The sequence below is a fragment of the Lolium rigidum genome, chromosome 6 (assembly GCF_022539505.1).
Source record: "Lolium rigidum isolate FL_2022 chromosome 6, APGP_CSIRO_Lrig_0.1, whole genome shotgun sequence".
In the NCBI taxonomy this organism is placed as follows: Eukaryota; Viridiplantae; Streptophyta; class Magnoliopsida; order Poales; family Poaceae; genus Lolium; species Lolium rigidum.
The window spans coordinates 314,576,198-314,595,883 of NC_061513.1; the positions used below are offsets into that span (position 1 = coordinate 314,576,198).

General features: G+C 45.8%; 2 protein-coding genes across 2 annotated transcripts; both read right to left on the bottom strand.

The window, feature by feature from the left end:
* Positions 1-5,049: 5,049 nt before the first annotated feature.
* On the bottom strand, positions 5,050-8,645 carry LOC124661160 (mediator of RNA polymerase II transcription subunit 17-like). Its single transcript, XM_047199017.1, has 8 exons — positions 8,393-8,645; positions 8,114-8,309; positions 7,918-8,031; positions 7,589-7,674; positions 7,124-7,505; positions 6,510-6,971; positions 6,105-6,425; positions 5,050-5,472 (listed from the first exon to the last, which is right to left on the bottom strand). Exons 1-8 carry the CDS (start codon positions 8,488-8,490, stop codon positions 5,155-5,157), a joined length of 1,977 nt encoding a protein of 658 aa, XP_047054973.1. The 5' UTR covers positions 8,491-8,645; the 3' UTR covers positions 5,050-5,154.
* Positions 8,646-11,734: 3,089 nt separating this feature from the next.
* Positions 11,735-14,257, bottom strand: LOC124661512. The gene has a single exon (XM_047199377.1). The coding sequence runs from the start codon at positions 14,215-14,217 to the stop codon at positions 12,010-12,012; it is 2,208 nt and encodes a 735-aa protein (XP_047055333.1). The 5' UTR covers positions 14,218-14,257; the 3' UTR covers positions 11,735-12,009.
* Positions 14,258-19,686: the final 5,429 nt, after the last annotated feature.

The window sequence follows — 19,686 nt, forward strand, 5'->3', positions numbered from 1 at the left end:
TCATAGGAACACTTCAGATTACGTGTTGGTAGCACTAGCTTATTACATTAAAGCATTGGTGTCAATCACAAGACCAGACATTCGTGGTGATGATGGGGGCAACACCAAAGACATGTAAGAAAAAGTGGGAGTGGGAGGCATCGGGAGTAGTGTCGAGACACGAATGTACCATTGCGCAGCTGGAGTACTAGAAAAGGTTGCTCTTGAACAGCGTCTATCTCCATGAGATGCTCTTCTGGGGAGAAACGGTAAGTTGCGATGAGGGCTGCTGGATGAAGAATGTACACTGATTCATTTGGACACGCTTAAACAAACCCACAGTTAGCTGAAGATGAAATTGCAGCGGCACTACATCAGGTCTGCAGCTGATCGAGTCCTTGACTCACCGTACATATTTTGTGGCGCACAACCAATCAGCATTGTACTAATCAACAGCTTTGAAGTATGACGGAACAAACTAGATTAATATGATTACGGGATTTGTTCAATGAATATTACATGATTTACTAGTAGTACAATTTATCTCAGCGGTGGACACCGGTGCTACACAGGTTTATCGGGCCCATCAGGGCAGAGCAACACTTGCAGAGAGAAATCCCTGCCACGTTCATGCCGAGAACCATTGCTTCTTCATGAAGCCAGTTTATTGCCTGACTAGCAATGGTGGATGCAAACAGACATGTTAAGCTGGAGTATATGTCCTAAAGCAACGCATTTCCTTCAAATAAAAAAGCAACGCATGTAAAGACAGGCAGAAAAAACGTCGAAAGATCGTTGATGCGTCGAGTAACCAATTGTTCCGCCAGCCCTGAAGAGTAAGAGCTATGTCTTTTTCTATGATCCCTTCCAGGAACGGTCCCGTTCCAGCATTCCACGGACGCAGGTCACGGCCACACCCTCCAGCATAGCAAGAACCCAGGAAGCCACGTTTAACCATCGATTCGTACAAATTCATCCCCCGCTAGCCTCGACTGTTGCTTTCTTCTTCTTCTCAATCCATCAAGAAGATGGATTTAATAAAAGTTATCACAAGACAATAAATAGGAGATAAAAAGTGAACTAAACTCTTAATTTTACATGGTATATGTTGAGTTACATTAGACATTCCTTAAAAGAGAAGTAGTCGCAGCAGACACACCAAAGCAATCAACAGTTCCCTCGGACCACCAAGCTGGAGGTCCCCCTATCAACTTTTGAAGCTGATGCATGTATTATGTATTTCATCTTTCAGCTTTACACGTACATATTTTGTGGCGCACAACCAATCAGCATTGTAGGAATCAACAACCTTGATATATGATGGAAGAAAACAGATTAATATGATTACAGGATTTGTTCAATGAATAATACATAATTCTAGCATCATACAGTTTAATTCAGCGGTGGACACCAGTGCTACACAGGTTTATCAGGTCCATCAGGGTAGAGTACAGCACTTCCAGTGACAGATACCCGAGAAACCTACGCTTCTCAAACTCGGGATTGTCCGTTGACATCTTCCCATCCTCCACTGGGTGATCGATAGTTAGGTACCAAGAAATGCACCCGTAGGCATCGTCTGGGTCAACATGTGCCACCAGGCCAAGTGTCTCTCCTTGGTCAAGATCAAAGTAAAGGTACAGGAAATCTCTTGTCACGTTCATCCCGAGAACCACTGCTTCTTCGTGAAGCCAGTTTATTACCTGGCTTGCAACCTGCAGATGCAAGCAACATGTTATGATGAAGTAGGTGTCAAAGCAGCACATTAAAGACTGCCAGACACTCCATACTATAGCGAGGAAGACAATTTCAGTCAGTGCCTCCACTGTATAGCTAGTTCAATATAAGAGCCTTACTCATCTTGTTCCACTGTATAAAGTGCATTGTACAACAAAGTAGATGTTCTCAGCCTCTGGATTTCTCTTACAGTGTGATGGTATTAACTTCTAAAATAAGGAAGCATGGCAATGATCCTAAACTGTATCATATGTATTCTCTACACCGAAGTCATACTGAACTCATACATTTTGACTAATTAGACACACTATTCGTGCAGATTGATGGACACAGTGGATGGTTGTCACAAGGGAAATACACTAAAACGAGGTGCAGACACTGAACAATGAACGAACATTCTCTCAATCATAAGACACTTTTCATTTACTAAAATTTGGTTACAATATTAAGTCAAGTGGCTCCTAAACTATCCTGAGTCCCTGACACAAATGATGCTTCAATCTTCTGAATCATAAATACCTCTGACAGTAGTAACGTTAACAAATTAACCTGATACACATCCGGACAAAAAAATGTTCGTTCACAAATGATGCTTCAATCTTCTAAACTATCCTGAGTCCCTGACACAAATGATGCTTCAATCTTCTAAACTATCTTGTTACCGTTCCCCTTTGCTGTAGGCAGGGGTTTTATGTCTGTGTTGTTCCTAAAACTCTGTAATGTTCCGCTTGAACGCTAGCATTAGGCGGCGATCCTCCACCTTTTGCTTTTTCTTTTGCTTAGTACTGATGTATTTTCGTTATCTTCTGGTAATGAAAATTCGATCCCCCCTGGTGGATCGTTTGGAAAAAAAAATTAACCTGATACACATCCGGACAAAAGAAAACTCAAGGGTTTGATCACAAGGTTACCTGCTGCAGAAGCATCGTTGGGAGGTCTTCCAAGTCACAGTTGTAACTGTTTATCAAATACCCATCAGAGGGCTTCCTAGTCAATGATCCAGCAATGCTTGGAGATCCTTCACCCAACAAACTTATTTGGCCGTCTTTCAAGATAATCTTTGTATTGAACTGTGACCTGGATTTGTACTTTGGTTCGTCTTTATCTGAAGGATTCGTGGGTCGATCAGATGCCAAAATAGGCTGCGGGACTCTTAAGCAGAGAGACCAGGAAGAAGTTCGAGAATGCCATGTAGGAAGAGACCGCAGATGGAGATACGGAACCCTGCTAACCTGCATTAGTGAAAGGAAGTTAGAACAACATTACGATATTTCTCCCTGACCTTCTTCAGAATATTCTCATGAAATGTATGTAGCAAGCAAATTTCCAGACTTTTGGGGTTAAGAAACCCTGAGGCATCCCTTTTTAAAGGCTCCTGCTTTCCATTGGTGGTAGCTAAAACCACATTCGCAGCATCCTCTGAATTAGTGTGCTCTTCACGGCCTGCCATTTCTGAGTCACTATCATGCCCAGAATCCGCAAGCGAAAGGCACAACAAACTCTCCTGGCCAATCGCTAATTGGAGAAAATCATCACGCATTCTAGTTACGTTAATGCCTTCAGATTGGACAAATGTCTCACGGATCACCATATCAAATACCTACAAAGACATACAGTAAGCTAAGAATAAGGAAAATACCAGAGACCACCCCTCTAGACATGCCTCATGACTATAGCTCCTCTAACCTAAAGTATCCTAATAAATTAGGATATACTATTATAAATATTATGCATATGCAAGTAAAAGTATGATATATTAGCGTAGCCGCATCTAATTATCTATCATGGAGTAGCACACCGAGTTCTAGCGGAAGGTCCACATTCAGAATGACCTTACTTAGCACTGGCCTACTTGTTATATGTCAGGGGTATTCACCTGCTGAAAATTAAATACCCACCAAACTTTGGCTGTGAATGATGTTTCTCACTTACATCCATCCATGTTCACCAAGCTATAAGTAGCAAGTTTCATGTTCCGCCCGCACATTTCATTCCATCATGTTCACTGGAGCATATAGCAACCTTCTCTTTCACTATAGTTAATCTGCGTTTTCATAGGAACACTTCAGATTACGTGTTGGTAGCACTAGCTTATTACATTAAAGCATTGGTATCAATCACAAGACCAGACATTCGTGGTGATGATGGGGGCAACACCAAAGACATGTAAGAAAAGGTGGGAGTGGGAGTCATCGGGAGTAGTGTCGAGACACGAATGTAACACTGCGCAGCCAGAGTACTAGAAAAGGTTGCTCTTGAACAGAGTCTATCTCCATGAGATGCTCTTTTGGGGCGAAACGGTAAGTTGCGATGAGGGTTGTTGGATGAAGAATGTACACTGATTCATTTGGGGACGCTTAAACAAACCCACAGTTAGCTGAAGATGAAATTGCAGCGGCACTACATCAGGTCTGCAGCTGATCGAGTCCTTGACTCACCGTACATATTTTGTGGCGCACAACCAATCAGCATTGTAGTGATCAACAGCTTTGAAGTATGACGGAACAAACTAGATTAATATGATTACGGGATTTGTTCAATGAATATTACATGATTTTAGAGTTGTACTAGTACAATTTATCTCAGCGGTGGACACCGGTGCTACACAGGTTTATCGGGCCCATCAGGGCAGAGCACAACACTTGCAGAGAGAAATCCCTGCCCACGTTCATGCCGAGAACCATTGCTTCTTCATGAAGCCAGTTTATTGCCTGACTAGCAATGGTGGATGCAAACAAACATGTTAAGCTGGAGTATATGTCCAAAAGCAACGCATTTCCTTCAAATAAAAAAGCAACGCATGTAAAGACAGGCAGAAAAAACGTCAAAAGATCGTTGACGCGTCGAGGAACCAATTGTTCCGCCAGCCCTGAAGAGAAAGAGCTATGTCTTTTTCTATGATCCCTTCCAGGAACGGTCCCGTTCCAGCATTCCACGGACGCAGGTCACGGCCACACCCTCCAGCATAGCAAGAACCCAGGAAGCCACGTTTAACCATCGATTCGTACAAATTCGTCCCCCACTAGCCTCGACTATTGGCCTCTTCTTCTCAATCCATCAGGGCAAGACAAGAAGATGGATTTAATATCACAAGACAATAAATAGGAGATAAAAAAATGAACTAAACTCTTAATTTTACATGGTAAATGTTGAGTTACATTAGACATTCCTTCAAAGAGAAGTAGTCGCAGCAGACACACCAAAGCAATCAGCAGTTCTCTCGGACCACCAAGCTGGAGCTCCCCCTATCAATTTTTGAAGCTGATGCATGTATTATGTATTTCATCTTTCAGCTTTACACGTACATATTTTGTGGCGCACAACCAATCAGCATTGTAGGAATCAACAACCTTGATATATGATGGAAGAAAACAGAATAATATGATTACAGGATTTGTTCAATGAATACTACATAATTCTACCATCATACAGTTTAATTCAGCGGTGGACACCAGTGCTACACAGGTTTATCAGGTCCATCAGGGTAGAGTAGAGCACTTCCAGTGACAGATACCCGAGAAACCTACGCTTCTCAAACTCGGGATTGTCCGTTGACATCTTCCCATCCTCCACTGGGTGATCGATAGTTAGGTACCAAGAAATGCACCCGTAGGCATCGTCTGGGTCAACATGTGCCACCAGGCCAAGTGTCTCTCCTTGGTCAAGATCAAAGTAAAGGCACAGGAAATCTCTTGTCACGTTCATCCCGAGAACCACTGCTTCTTCGTGAAGCCAGTTTATTACCTGGCTTGCAACCTGCAGATGCAAGCAACATGTTATGATGAAGTAGGTGTCAAAGCAGCACATTAAAGACTGCCAGACACTCCATACTATAGCGAGGAAGACAATTTCAGTCAGTGCCTCCACTGAATAGCTAGTTCAATATAAGAGCCTTACTCGTCTTGTTCTACTGTATAAAGTGATATCAGCCTTGTCCAACAAAGTAGATGTTCTCAGCCTCTGAACTTCTCTTACAGTGTGATGGTATTAACTTCTAAAATAAGGAAGCATGGCAATGATCCTAAAATGTATCACATTTATTCTCTACACCGAAGTCATACTGAACTCACACATTTTGACTAGTTAGACACACTATGCGTGCAGATCGATGGACACAGCAGATGGCTGTCCCAAGGAAAACATAGTAAAACGAGGTGCAGACACTGAACAATGAACGAACATTGCTCTCAATCATAGGACACTTTCATTTAGTACTAAATTTTGGTTACAATATTAAGTCAAGTGGCTCCTAAACTATCCCGAGTCCCTGACCCAAGTGATGCTTCAATCTTCTGAATCATAAATACTTCTGACAGTAGTAACGTTAATAAATTAACCCAATAAGCACCCAGACAAAAGAAAACTCAAGGGTTTTATCACAAGGTTACCTGCTGCAGAAGCATCGTTGGGAGGTCTTCCAAGTCACAGTTGTAACTGTTTATCAAATACCCATCAGAGGGCTTCCTAGTTAATGATCCAGCAATGCTTGGAGATCCTTCACCCAACAAACTTATTTGGCCATCTTTCAAGATAATCTTTGTATTGAACTGTGACCTGGATTTGTACTTCGGTTCGTCTTTATCTGAAGGATTCGTGGGTCGATCAGATGCCAAAATAGGCTGCGGAACTCTTAAGCAGAGAGACCAGGAAGAAGTTCGAGAATGCCATGTAGGAAGAGACCGCAGATGGAGATACGGAACCCTGCTAACCTGCATTAGTGAAAGGAAGTTAGAACGACAATCAGCAATCATGGTACATTGCATTAATAAACAGGAAAAATAGTATAGTTATACCACACTCTCCAGCTCCAGGTGTACTTTGTTTGAAAATATCCTATGAGCCACTGTCATGCAGAAATGACTTAGCAAGCCACAATCATCAGCTGCAGCCTGAGCGGGACTCGGGTAGCGGACAATATTACGATATTTCTCCCTGACTTTCTTAAGAATATTCTCATGAAACATATGTAGCAAGCAAATTTCCAGACTTTTGGGGTTAAGAAACCCTGAGGCATCCCTTTTCAAAGGCTCCTGCTTTCCATTGGTGGTAGCTAATACAAGATTCGCTGCATCCTCTGAATTAGCGTGCTCTTCATGGCCTGCCATTTCTGACTCACTATCATGCCCAGAATCCGTCAGCGAAAGGCACAACAAACTCTCCTGGCCAATTGCTAATTGGAGAAAATCATCACGCATCCCGGTTACGTTAATGCCTTCAGATTGGACAAACGTCTCACGTATCACCATATCAAATACCTACAAAGGCATACACTAAGCTAAGCATAGGGTGGTATAGATAATAAATAAAGGCAAACAGAGAGGGCGTAATTTTTCGCAACAATAATTTTCCATGGACGACTGGTTGGTCAAAAGGATGAGTTTGCAATAATATGTAAGCATTTAGATACCTGCTCCTCAAATATTGACTTGTGGATATTGCGGAGGATGGAATGCGCGTGTTTGACAGACTTATTGACATCATCATCCTCCAAAGTATCAATTTCCTCAGCAGAACTGGTGCTTGAGACACCATTCAGTTTGCAAGCGTAGTTTTCAACACCGTTGGCACCGTCCCCACGAAATTGAAGACTCAAGAAACGACATGACTTTTGGGGAACTTGTACAGATAAAGTACCCAATGAGTCTTGATCAATTGGAATTAAAGCCATCGATGAGAACCGGGGCATCGCTGCCGTGTCTAACTGAGAAGTGTCAATTACATCAAACATGAAGGTTTCACTTCCTGGACCAGTCCCACGCTGCCTCTTAACTTTCCAGTTCTGCTGCAATCTGCCAATCCAATATAACACCGCTTATGGTACAAACATCAGTGAAGTAACCCCGAAGTTCACAGTTCCTGCAACAAGACGAACCTGATTAACGAGCCGTAGAACCTAGCCTCCTTCTGGAACTGCTGCTCCATCGTTTTGGCCGATTGTTTGAAGTACCGCCCCAAATGCTGAAAGGCGCCAACAAATAAAAATTAAGGTTGCAGAAGGAAGCATAGCAAGTCCATGGTGCAAGTTCAAACATGGGCTACTCAAAACATTTTCTATTGCAGTTTATTTCAGTTCCCATTTTCTTACTGCTAAGCTGAGGAATCCCATGAGTTCATTCCATGCTACGGTGCATCTTCTGCTAATTGGATGTAAATGCTCTAATAGTTTGTACTCCAGGGGCTACGGTCGGTAGACCAACATACCCGAAGTTGCTGGAGCTTGGTGGCCGCGGAGACCGCCATGTCGACTAGGACTTCATTGGGCGTCGACTTGGGCTTACTCGCCGTAGCGACGGTCACAGCGTCATTTGCTTCGACCTGCATCATCACGGGGTCCATCATAATCAGGAACATCACAACCGCCGAGATGCCGGGTTCGTATGTACGGATATGCGCAGACCGTGCTGATGAGGTCGAGGACGACGGTGAGCTCCTGCTGCGCCTGCTGCAGGCTCTCCATGAGGCCCTGCCACGGCCACGCCTGCTGGGCGGTCTCCTCCGCGGCCTTCTTGGCCTTCTTGGCGTCCCGCTCGATGACCCAGGAGAAGTCGATGCGCCGGATCGCGGCGAGCCGCTGCTCCTCGCTGCTGGTGTCCCTGCAGCCGCGGATCGGCAGTGTGAGTAGGCGGATTGGATCGAGAAAGGCCGGGAGGAGATAGGGGCGGGTTGGGCGGCTTACGGCGGGTAATGCTCGTTGCCGGCCTCGTCAATGGCTTCGAGGCGCTTGATGGGGAGCTTGTCGAGGTCCAGCCGCACGTCTTCGTCCATGGCCGCCATTTGCCGGAGCTCCTTGAGCGAGCGGTGGGCTAGATCAGGAGGAGGAGGGGGCGGGGGCTTTGCCTGGGGTGTTGGTGGTGACGCAGCCTTGGGTTCCCGGGTCGAGGTCAAGAGTGGTAGGTAGGTTGTAGCCGCCGGCGAGCGGCGAGCGGTGGCCGGCGGGATTGGGCGGCGAGCGGAGGCAGGAAGAGAGATGCGAGAGAGGGTTTGGGTTTGCGGTGGTAGTGGGGACTGGGGTCGGGCCGGGCCGGGCCCTCAATAAGTCAATTGATCAAGCCAACTGGGCCTGGCCCATCAGATGGATCATTTGGCAAGATAAACTAACGAGGTTACTAAAAAAAGATAAACCTGCTCAAAAAAAAAACTAAAAAAAGATAAACTAACGAGGCTCCAAGAAAAAATAAAAACAAAAAATATGAGCTGAGATTTAAGCTCGGCTGTAAGAACACTCAAATTCAAATGCTTTCAGTTGATTTAAACTTGAACATCAAAAGTTCCATTTTGTACTCCCAACACCTAGGCGATGAAACTAGCACGACAAATCTTGCTCCAACATAAAGAACAAACATATCGTGAGCCATGACAGTTAAATCTTGTTCTTGGACGCTTAGGACTTAGGAGATGAAACCGGCATGATACATCTTTGCTCCAACATAAAGAACAAACGTATCATGAGCCATGATGTGCGGTCGCGGTTCAAGTGTGTATGTTTATCTTGTTGGGCGTTCGGTTCTATCACATGATTAATTGTTGTTTCTTCTTGTTAAAAAAAATAAATGAAGATTATTGTTTGTTTGGCGGAGACAAACCGTATATATACAAAAAGAGTCGACTCTAGGGTTTAGAGTTCAGGGTTGGTTACAAAGAGAAAGGCTCTCAAGAAAACTTAAGTTTGAATGTACTTTTAACCATGACTGGATAATATGGAAAGTGCTAAAGGTGTTGCTTCACCTTGGTTCTTGGCTTGTATAGAAAAATATTCGAGTAATTGATTAGAGTTTAAATATAATCTACCCTTATTTGAATAACTTTATTTATTTTAAGAAACCCTAATTCTATACTTGTACTAACATTTGACCAAAGAAATGCGCAATAAGAACATAAATCCGAGGCCATCAAGTCGGGGAGAAACCCAAATTAAGGAAAAATGTGCCATGTCCTCATATCAATCATCCAGCTTTGCCTGACTATTGATTACTTTGCATATTGCCCCATCCAATGATATAAAACATCACCATTCTTCTTGCACGTCATATATTAAATATACTATTGATACAATTTGGGGAAATCTTATTGTGTGGACCCAAACTTCATACTTCAGTATACCTCACAGTGGCCTCATTAATTAGGCTAGTCATAGTGCTAGTATCATAGCTAGTATCATGCACATTGGTCCCACAAAAATGCTGATGTGGCAGCTAATTAAGGAGGAGAGAGGAGATTAGAGTAACATAGGTAGATACTGTATCATAGCGCATGTTACGAGAAAAGTTAATGCCAAACAAATCTTGTGCACAAAATTGCATTGAGATTCTAAAAAGCAATAAATATAGCATGACTATGATACTACTTCATGATACTAACCACTATAGAGATAGTATCATACACAAGTATCATATGCATGATACTACTACATGATACTTACCACTATGACCAGCCTTAGGGAAACACTTAGCACCATATATCCCATCTATTATGACGATCAAAATATGATGACCGACAAGCATATTAATATTTGGATGCAAGGTTTAAGTGACCACTCGGGGTATATTCAAATGTGTAGCCTTGGCTTAGCCTGCTTAGTGTTCCGTCCCATGATTGATTAAGTGTTGTTTTCTTCTTGCAAAGAAGAAAGAAACAAAGATTATTGTTTGTTTGAAGGAGGGAAACCAGCCGAATTCAGTTTGGCTCTCGGGTGCGTATGCTCTCTCTAACAAAAAAATATTTTAAAATATTGTAAAAAACTTTAAAAAAATCTACATGTACATCTTCATAATATATGTGCATTCGTCAAGTTTCACGAGAAACCAATATTTTTGTGATCTATGTAAAAAAGAGAAAATTTATCTTTCGAAAAATCTTATTTTTAGCATTGAATTTTGTCTTTTTTACACACGCCACATGACAAGTCGACTTTTTAATGAAATGATTTTCTGAGTGTGAGTTTAGGTTTACAAAGACCAAAAAACTGGCGAGACAACTTATGCTTGAATCATTGAATGTACTTTTGGCCATCAGTCTAAATTATATGAAAGCTGCTAAAGGTGCTATTTCACCTTGGCCCTTGATCTGTATAGAAACTTATTTGTTTAACGCAATTACATTTCAAGAAATTTACCCTAATTTTAATATTTTTTATTTGTTTTGTGGAATCCTAATTGTATACTTGCACCAACTTTTGGCGACAGAGACGCGCAAGGAGCACATAAAATCCCCGACCCGCGGTCAGTGAGAAACCAATAAGAACAAAAAAGTTGACACATCCTTAGATCAAACATCTAGCTTTGCGTGACTATTTATTACATTCACTATTACCCATCCGATAAGATAAACACCGCCATCTTTCTTCTTTCACATCATATAACGACTCTATGTTCTAGAGTTCAGGGTTACAACAACGACTAAAACGCTCGCAAGACAACTTTTGACCATGACTATGATATGGAACAGCTGAAGGTGCTACTTCAGCTTGTTTTTTTATTTGTACAAAAACATATTTCTGTAAATTGTATTAGAGTTCAACAAAATCTACCCTAATTTAAATACTACTAGGTTTCCTTTATTTTGCAGGAACCCTTATTATATACTTATTATGTCAAAATCCAGCGGTAGATAAAGACGCGGAAGAAACACATAAATCCACAGCCTTCAGACCGGTGAGAAACCCAAACGAAAAATAAAAAAAAGTGACAGATCCTCAGAACAAACATCTAAATTTGCCTGAATATACGAACTGTTGCAAATGTAGGATACTATTAGCATGCAGGCACGCTGCCCTCCTCTGAATTTACCTGCTCGCATCTCCGTCTCACACAATACATGTTAAGACGCTCGCAGAAAAAGGAAGATGCATTGAAAAGTATCTTCAAAATCACATGACTGCCTGTCCTCCAGGAAAGATAACTCGAAAAGTACAAATAAAAACATTACTAGTGGACAACACAAGCATCAGGGAGATCTCTTATTTTTTTCTTATCAGATGCTGAATTTGATTGGATATCACAATCACATTCAGTTCTCCCAGACCAATGCATAACATATAGAGGCGGCAACCACATGGCACTACAGAAAACACGCGATTATCATGGAACTGCGATTTTGGATGTCCAATGCACAAAAGCAATGACACGACAAAGTCTACCATTCACATTTGTTCCATAGCTGCCGAACTAGCCAATAGATCCAATGTACCATAAACTGAAAATAAGCAGTTCTAATGAAGAAAAGACATCCAGCATTGAGAATAAGTTTTCACTAACTACAGAAGCCAACCAGAGCGTCGAAAACATAGAACAGGGCCTACTGAGGAGGCATCGCAGAGCTAGAAGGCCCAGCTTGCTTATTGTTGATCTTCGACAAGAGCCGCTGCATCTCACCAAGAAGAAATGGCGGGGCAGGCTTACCAGCCAGGGATGAGATCATGTTCTCGACATTTTTCTTCATGTCCGCAACGCCGATCGGAGGTCTCAGAGCAGGTGGAGGTGCAGGTGCAGGGACGCTCGGCGTGAATGGGGGGAGATAGTTGAGTACCTTCAGGGTGGCAAATGGAGGGCCAAACAGGCCGAAGATACCAGGAGTTTCACGCCTGGCATACACTGCGTCAGCTTCGGCGCTTTTCCCAAACACAACACGTGCACCGCGGATGTCTTCTAAGATGCCAGACAGAGGCTCGATCAGGATGCCAAACTTGCTAAATGCGGAGAGTAGTTCCTCTTTGGAAGGAAGAATGACACCATCTGAGAACTGCAACACAATTTCCACTGGATTTGAAAAGTACTGTGGAGCTTTCTTATTCCTTCTCTTAGGAGTGGAATTAGGTGAATCTGAGCAGGTCCCATTGGTAGAAATTGCAATAGCATGATTTGCAATGGCTTCACCAGTAGTCTTCTGCTGGCTAGTCTGTTCACCCTTTTGACTCTCAGCTTTAAACACATGGTTTGTTGCAGTGACATTTGTTCCAGTAATGATGTCATCAACTTCCCTATACATTTCTGGCATCATTGCCCCCAGGGAAGGATAAGGTTCTTGGACTGCACGCACTTCTACATTTCCATTATTTGTATATCCATATGCCGGCTGGGATACGCCTCCATGGATAGGAAGAAACCCACTTCTAACAGCCACGTCTGCCACAACACCTTGGACTGTACTCACTTCTACATCTGCATTATTTGTATTTTCATCTGCAGTCTGAGATATGCCTCCATCCTCAGCAAGCAAACCACTTATAACAGGCAGATCTGTCGCAACACCCTGTTCATTTGAATCTACAGGAATATTAGTTTCCAATCCCATTGCTTCCATCTGGACACTTGCGATAGGCATATCCACAATACCACTTTGCACATTCATATCTACCTGAATACCCATTCCAGCCTTTGTTTCTTCTCCCTGGACACTTTTGGCAGCCAGATCAGCAACAACATTGTCCACATTTGTATGGGTTCCCAGCTGCGTTGCTTCAACAGTCACTGGTGTCTTCACAACAGATGCACCATCTGCTTGGTCCTGCTCCTCACCTGATTTCGTCCCTCCCGACATTGCAGCTGGAACAGGACTCTTAAGTTCCAACTTGTTCTGATCGAGAACCCCAACTCCCATGCCTGCACCACTTCCTGATGTCATTTGGCTTATTAGATCTCCTGCCCTCACTTGCCTGATAGGGATAGCAGGAGTAATTACTAAGCCAGAGTCGAGGATGGCTGTCGGAGAGGTTTTCTTCATCCTCTTCCTCTTGATAGGAGAAGTCCCACTTCCATCTTGATCTTTCTTCTTTCTGCCCCTCTTCAATACAGCCTTTCCTTGTTCAGCAGCAGTAGCACATGAATGGGGAACCAAACCAGTACCATCCACACTGGCGTCGGCAGAAACATTCTCCGCTGGAAGTTCAGGAGTAGCCTTAGGGGAGGTTTCCTCCACCTTCTTCTTCGTCTTGACAGAAGAAGCACCACTCTCATCTTGATCCTTCTTCTTTCTGCCCCTCTTCCTTACAGCCTTCCCTTGTTCAGGAGCAGCAGCTGAATCAGAACCCAAAGCAGCAACATCGGCAGCACCATCTTCTGCAACAGCATTCTCCGCGGGGAAATCAAGCATATCCATAGGAGAACCTTCCTCAATCTTCTTCTTCCTCCTGGTAGAAGAACGGGCAGCCGCAACATCATCCTTCTTCCTGCTCCTCTCCAACACACTCTTCCCAAGCTTCACAGCAGCAGCAGGGTCGGAGACCAACCCAGCAACATCTACACCAGCGAATGTTTTGGTTCTAAGCGAGCCAAGGAACCGCTCTGCCGCCTCGGGGAGCTGGGTGTCATGGAAGAAGCCTACCCCGAGGCTACGCAGCAGCTCCAGGACCTCCCCCACGTCAACATTGTCCGGCACCGCCTTCTTCTCCTTCTTGGTGGAACCCGGCGGCGCCTCCTTGGGCGAATCAGCCAGCTTCTCGTCGAGGGCAGAGGCCGAGATCAGATCGGTGTACGGCGGCGACAGGTACTTGCTCTTCTTCCGCATCCGGCCCGTGGACAGCGGTGCGGCGTCGGTGCCGGCGCTCTCGTTCTTCTGGTCGTGGGCGTCATGCTCCTCTGAATCCGCAAGGTGCTTGCTTTTCTTCCGCGTCCGCCCCGTGGACGGCGCTTTGACATCGCTGTCGTTCTTGTGGTCGTCGGCGTCCTCCTCCCCTGCATCCGACTCCTCCTCCTTGGGAGGGGCTTCTTTGCGCCGCGGGCGTCCCTTGCGCTTTGCTCGCGCGGGAGTCTTGGGCGGCGGCATCTCGAACTCCTTGTCGGAGTCCTCATCGGCAGCGGCAGCGGCAGCGGCAGCATCTGCATCTTCGGGCGGGTCGGTGAGGTCGTCGAGGTCAACCTTGTCGGCGAGGTCCTGGAGCGAGCGGCGCTGGTAGCGCGGCCCGGCGCCGGCTGGAGCCCATCCCCGCGCGAGCGCGCGGGTCCAGCTCTTGAGCTTGGCGCTGTCGAGGAGGCCGACGGCGGGGGCGTCGAGCGCGGCCCGGCGGAGGGAGGCGAGGAACTCGGACGGGGACAGGTTGGCGACCCCGCCGACGACGACGGCGGCGTCCTCGGCCGGTGGAGCGGGGGCAGGAGGGGAGGCGCAGGCGCAGGTGAGGTCGGTGCAGAGGAGCGCGACGGCGGCGGCGTGGGCCAGCTCGAGGGCGCCGAGGAAGGCGGGCGCGGCGCTGGCCCGCGCCATCTTGTCGGCGGCCCGGTCCGCGAAGCGCCGGAGGCCGGTGGCGGGGCGGGGGTCGTCGTTGTCGTCGCCGAAGAAGGAGACGGGGGCGTTCTTGGCGGAGAGGGGGCTGGTGGAGAGCAGGCGGGCGGGCCACCAGTGGTGGCGGGCCTTGGTCCTGGCCCAGACGAGCTCGCCGGCGGCTAGGGTTTGCGGGTCGGGGTCCGGGGTTGCCATCGCGGGGTTTGGGGGCGGTGGAATAATGGGCAGGAGGTGGGGTGGGGTTTTGTGGGCGGATCGGTCGGGGTGGATTTGGAAGGGCGTGAATAGCGGCTGCGGAAGCGGAAGAGGGGGCGGCGGGGCGGGGCGGGGTAGGTTTGGTGTAGGCTGGGAGGGCGGAGAGAGCGGGTTCTTCTCCGGGTCCGGTGGCCGGAAGCCTCCCGGCGGCGGCGGCGGCGCGGTGGGGGGTTGGGTGGCTGGGGGCGCGCGCGGTGTCACGGCATCGGTGTGAGTGTGGGGTGGCTGGCTGGGGAGTGGAGTGGCGGACAGAGTGGTACTTTGAGGACAGTGGAGAGTGTGGAGCTAGGCAGGGCGCTTCACGCCACGCATAGTGTTGGGAAACGGACTGGGGGATGGGGACAAGGGATAGAGCGCCGGATGGCTGGAATCAGACGGCGTATGCCGAGATGGCGTCTTCTCCGCCTTGACTCGGGCGTCGAGCGGCGCACCACCTGGACGGGACGGGCGGCGGACCGCACGGTGGAGCGCCTTCTACCTACCCACTACGTTAATCATCGCCACTAATGCAATATCTCGAGATTTACACGACTTTTATTGCCCTAATATTATTGAGCGTGACTATTTCTCAGTCGGCTGATAGCTAACTCCGTTCTCAGTCAGATGATGTTATTAAAACTCAGTTACAACTTATTTAGAGCAAGTACAATAAGTCCTAGTCAGCTGGCTATAACGATTATAATAATATACTCATGCTTAGTTGGAGGAGAGAGAGGAGGAGAGAGAAGAGGAGTGGGCTCTAATGCAAGAGCCAGCTTTAGCACGTGCTCCTAGGCACTTTGTGAGAGTGAAATGTGGGCCATCCATTGATAAAGTAGTACATGATTATAGCTCACTATTATACATGTTGGCTCTATGTTAGCTACAGATGACATGGCACATGGCTTATAGCCAGCAGTTGGCTATACTATTAAACTTGCTCTTAGCAACTAATTACTGTCACAAATCACGATGCAAATCAAATGATGTAACATTTATCTGAACACAAAGTTAGTTCTCGGCTAGCAAATCCCTATATATATTTATTCACATTAATCAAATGTGAATTTATGGAGCTTTATTGATTTTAATTACTCGATATGATTATAATCAATCAATAGAGTGTCACTAGGAACCTTCCTAAGACTCCCTTTATGAGTCTATAAAGTCGTGGCTTGGACGAATCTATTAACTATGGCAAGAGTTTGTGTCAATCACGTCACTAATTTTCGAGTTTTCGAAACTACCTTGTACCCTTGGGTAAAACGGGCATATTTTTCGCATACGAACTCCGTTTGGGCATTCTTTACGTAAAATTAAACTTCTGCAAATTCTCCACGACTTCTATCGCTAGCACTATTTCCGTTTGAGGCCATCTTCGGGTCTCTTTAGGCCGATCTTTAAAAAGTGTCATGTAGGGACAGATTTCAAGAAACTCCAGATTTCACATAATGACCGGTTTCCTTCCATGTTTGCCTATTTCCTACAAAACAAAGTTTAAAACAAGAACTTGTGCACTTTTACAACTATTAATAGCTTGGTCCCAATAAATGTAATAAAGTTGTAATATAATAAGGATTTTAGTACGATAAAATACAAAATTCATGTATGCATTTTACATGCATCAATCTCAAGTCCAATTTACAGCAAACAAGGGAATTATTAATACGTAATGTCCAACCACCACATTTAGCTCTAAGGTCCCCATAATAATACCCTCGTTTATTAACTATGAATTAATACAACATGTTCTCTAAGACTTGGGATTCGGTTTCTGTCAATCTCTGCTTATCCCTCATCTTATCAATGCAACAGTGACAACCTTCTGCATCCCCCAATATATGTGTGCACTCATATAACATATGTACTTGTATGCAACCAACAACAAACTATATCGCAATTGCTAAGAATAAGTCACTACTCAAACATCAACATAGAGATACAATAGACATAGAAAAACAATATATTGCATCATGCATCATGTTTGCCAAGAGATTACAGTGGGGATGATGGGGAGTTGTTGTAGATGGTGATGGAGATGAGCCTCCCTTGGGAGCGAGGCGGCGCCGGCATGGAGAAGGCGGCGGCGGCTGCCCTAGGGGCGGAGGCCCCTTGCCCCTTCTTCTTCTTTGGTCATGGTGTTGATCTTTAGAAGCTTCTTGATAAGGGGATCCTAATAGATCCTCCTACGATCTTTGCCCGATCTTTCACAGCGAGCACCCGGGTAGATAGATACCTCCAATTACGCGCGAAACACAACCTGAAGTAGGGGATAAATCCAGCAAGCAACATGATGGAGATCACCACGCCTCAAGACCGAATCACGACAATCCTTGATGAACACAAGAACCTCCGCAACAACTGTAATAGATAAACGGCGGCGCCATTCCCAGAGGGATGCTTCACCAAGCACACACGCGATAGCGTCTAAACTTAACTCAAACAAGTTCTAACCCTAAAACCTAGCCGTCCCAACCCTTATATGAGGGGGTTGGCCGGCCAGCTGATGATCCACAAGTATAGGGGATCGCAACAGTCTTCGAGGGAAGTAAAACCCAATTTATTGATTCGACACAAGGGGAGCCAAAAATATTTGTAAGTCTTAACAGCGGAGTTGTCAATTCAGCTGCACCTGGAAACAGACTTGCTCGCAAGAGTTTATCGGTAGCAACAGCTTTATAACGATAGCGATAGTGAAATATAAGCGATAGAGCAACAAAGACAGCAGTAGTGATTATAGTAAACGAGCAGGATTAAAATACTCGTAGGCACAGGGATGGATGAATAGGCGCTGCATGGATAAGAGAACTCATGTAACAATCAAGGTAGGGCATTTGCAGATAGTAATAAAACAGTATCCAAGTACTAAACAATTATAGGCATGTGTTCCATATATAGTCGTACGTGCTCGCAATGAGAAACTTGCACAACATCTTTTGTCCTACCAGCCGGTGGCAGCCGGGTCTCTAGGGAATCTACTTGGTAATTAAGGTACTCCTTTTAATAGAGCACCGGAGCAAAGCATTAACACTCCGTGAACACATGGGATCCTCATATCACCACCTTCCCCTCCGGTTGTCCCAATTTCTGTCACTTTGGGGCCTCAGGTTCCGGACAGCAATATGTGTATACAACTTGCAGGTATGATCATAAAACAATGAATATCATCATGAAACAATAACATGTTCAGATCTGTGATCATGGCACTCGGGCCCTAGTGACAAGCATTAAGCATAACAAGTTGCAACAATATCATAAAAGTACCAACAACGGATACTAGACACTATGCCCTAACAATCTTATGACTATTACATGATCAATCTCATCCAATTCCTACCATCCTCTTCAGCCTACAGCGGAGGAATTACTCACACATGGATGGGGGAAGCATGGATGGTCGATGGAGAGGCGTCGGTGGTGATGATGGCGATGATCTCCTCCAATTCCCCGTCCCGGCGGAGTGCCAGAACGGAGTTTCTGGTCCCGAGACGGAGTTTCGCGATGGCGGCGGTGTTCTAGATGTCTTCTGGCAATTTCGTCTAACTCCCGTGCGTTTTTAGGTCAAAACCCTTAAGTAGTCGAAAGGGGGGCGTCGGAAGCTGGCCGAGGCGCTGCCACCATAGGCCGGCGCGGCCCAGGGGCCCACCGCGCCGCCTTGTGGGGTGGGCGCCTCGTGGCCCCCCTCCTTCTGGTCTTCTGGCTCCGTTAATCTTCTCGTGAAAATAGGCCCATTGGAATTAATCCCGGGGATTTTCCCGAAAGTTGAGTTTCGCACAAAAACAAGACACCAGGGCAATTATGCTGAAAACAGCGTTAGTCCGTGTTAGTTGTATCCAAAATACACAAATTAGAGGCAAAACAATAGCAAAAGTGTTCGGGAAAGTAGATACGTTTTGGACGTATCACCAGCCCTAGTGGGCCTCTCTACCTTAGTTTGGACATGCCCAAACCAAACTGACTCGACTCAATAAAATCCCTAATTAGCCCACATATGACCATACATATAAAATATGATAACTAAGATAACTAGCTAGGTGGAGTCCTGAAATTGGGCTTCACTCGGCCTTCATGCCCGTATCATCCTCCCCACCTTCAAGAAGCGTTGTCCCCAACGCGTGAGGGTCTTTTGGAAAAGGTGACGTGATATGAACATCACACGTCCGCGCCGTCTTCAAGTCTTGCCTGCCTACCACACCACACCACATCCTCCCTCTCGGCGTGCTTGACTTGATACAGCACTTGGCGCCTCCTTTCTTCTCCACATGAATTTGGACTTATGCGCCAATACCTTCTTCTCTTGATGGAACCCTGTGTTGCTGAATATGAACTTTCTTTGTGCCACCCTGCAAACGAGTAATGTCTAGGCCACAAAGTTGTCGAACACGACCATCATTGCTTCTATGCATCCGTGGTGTCGCGGAAAACTGGACTGCAGTACTCCTAGCACGGTAGTGCCGCTGCCCACTATCTCCACTGACGCACTCGCCTCTCACTCCTCCCACGCGCATCTGCGTCGTATGTACT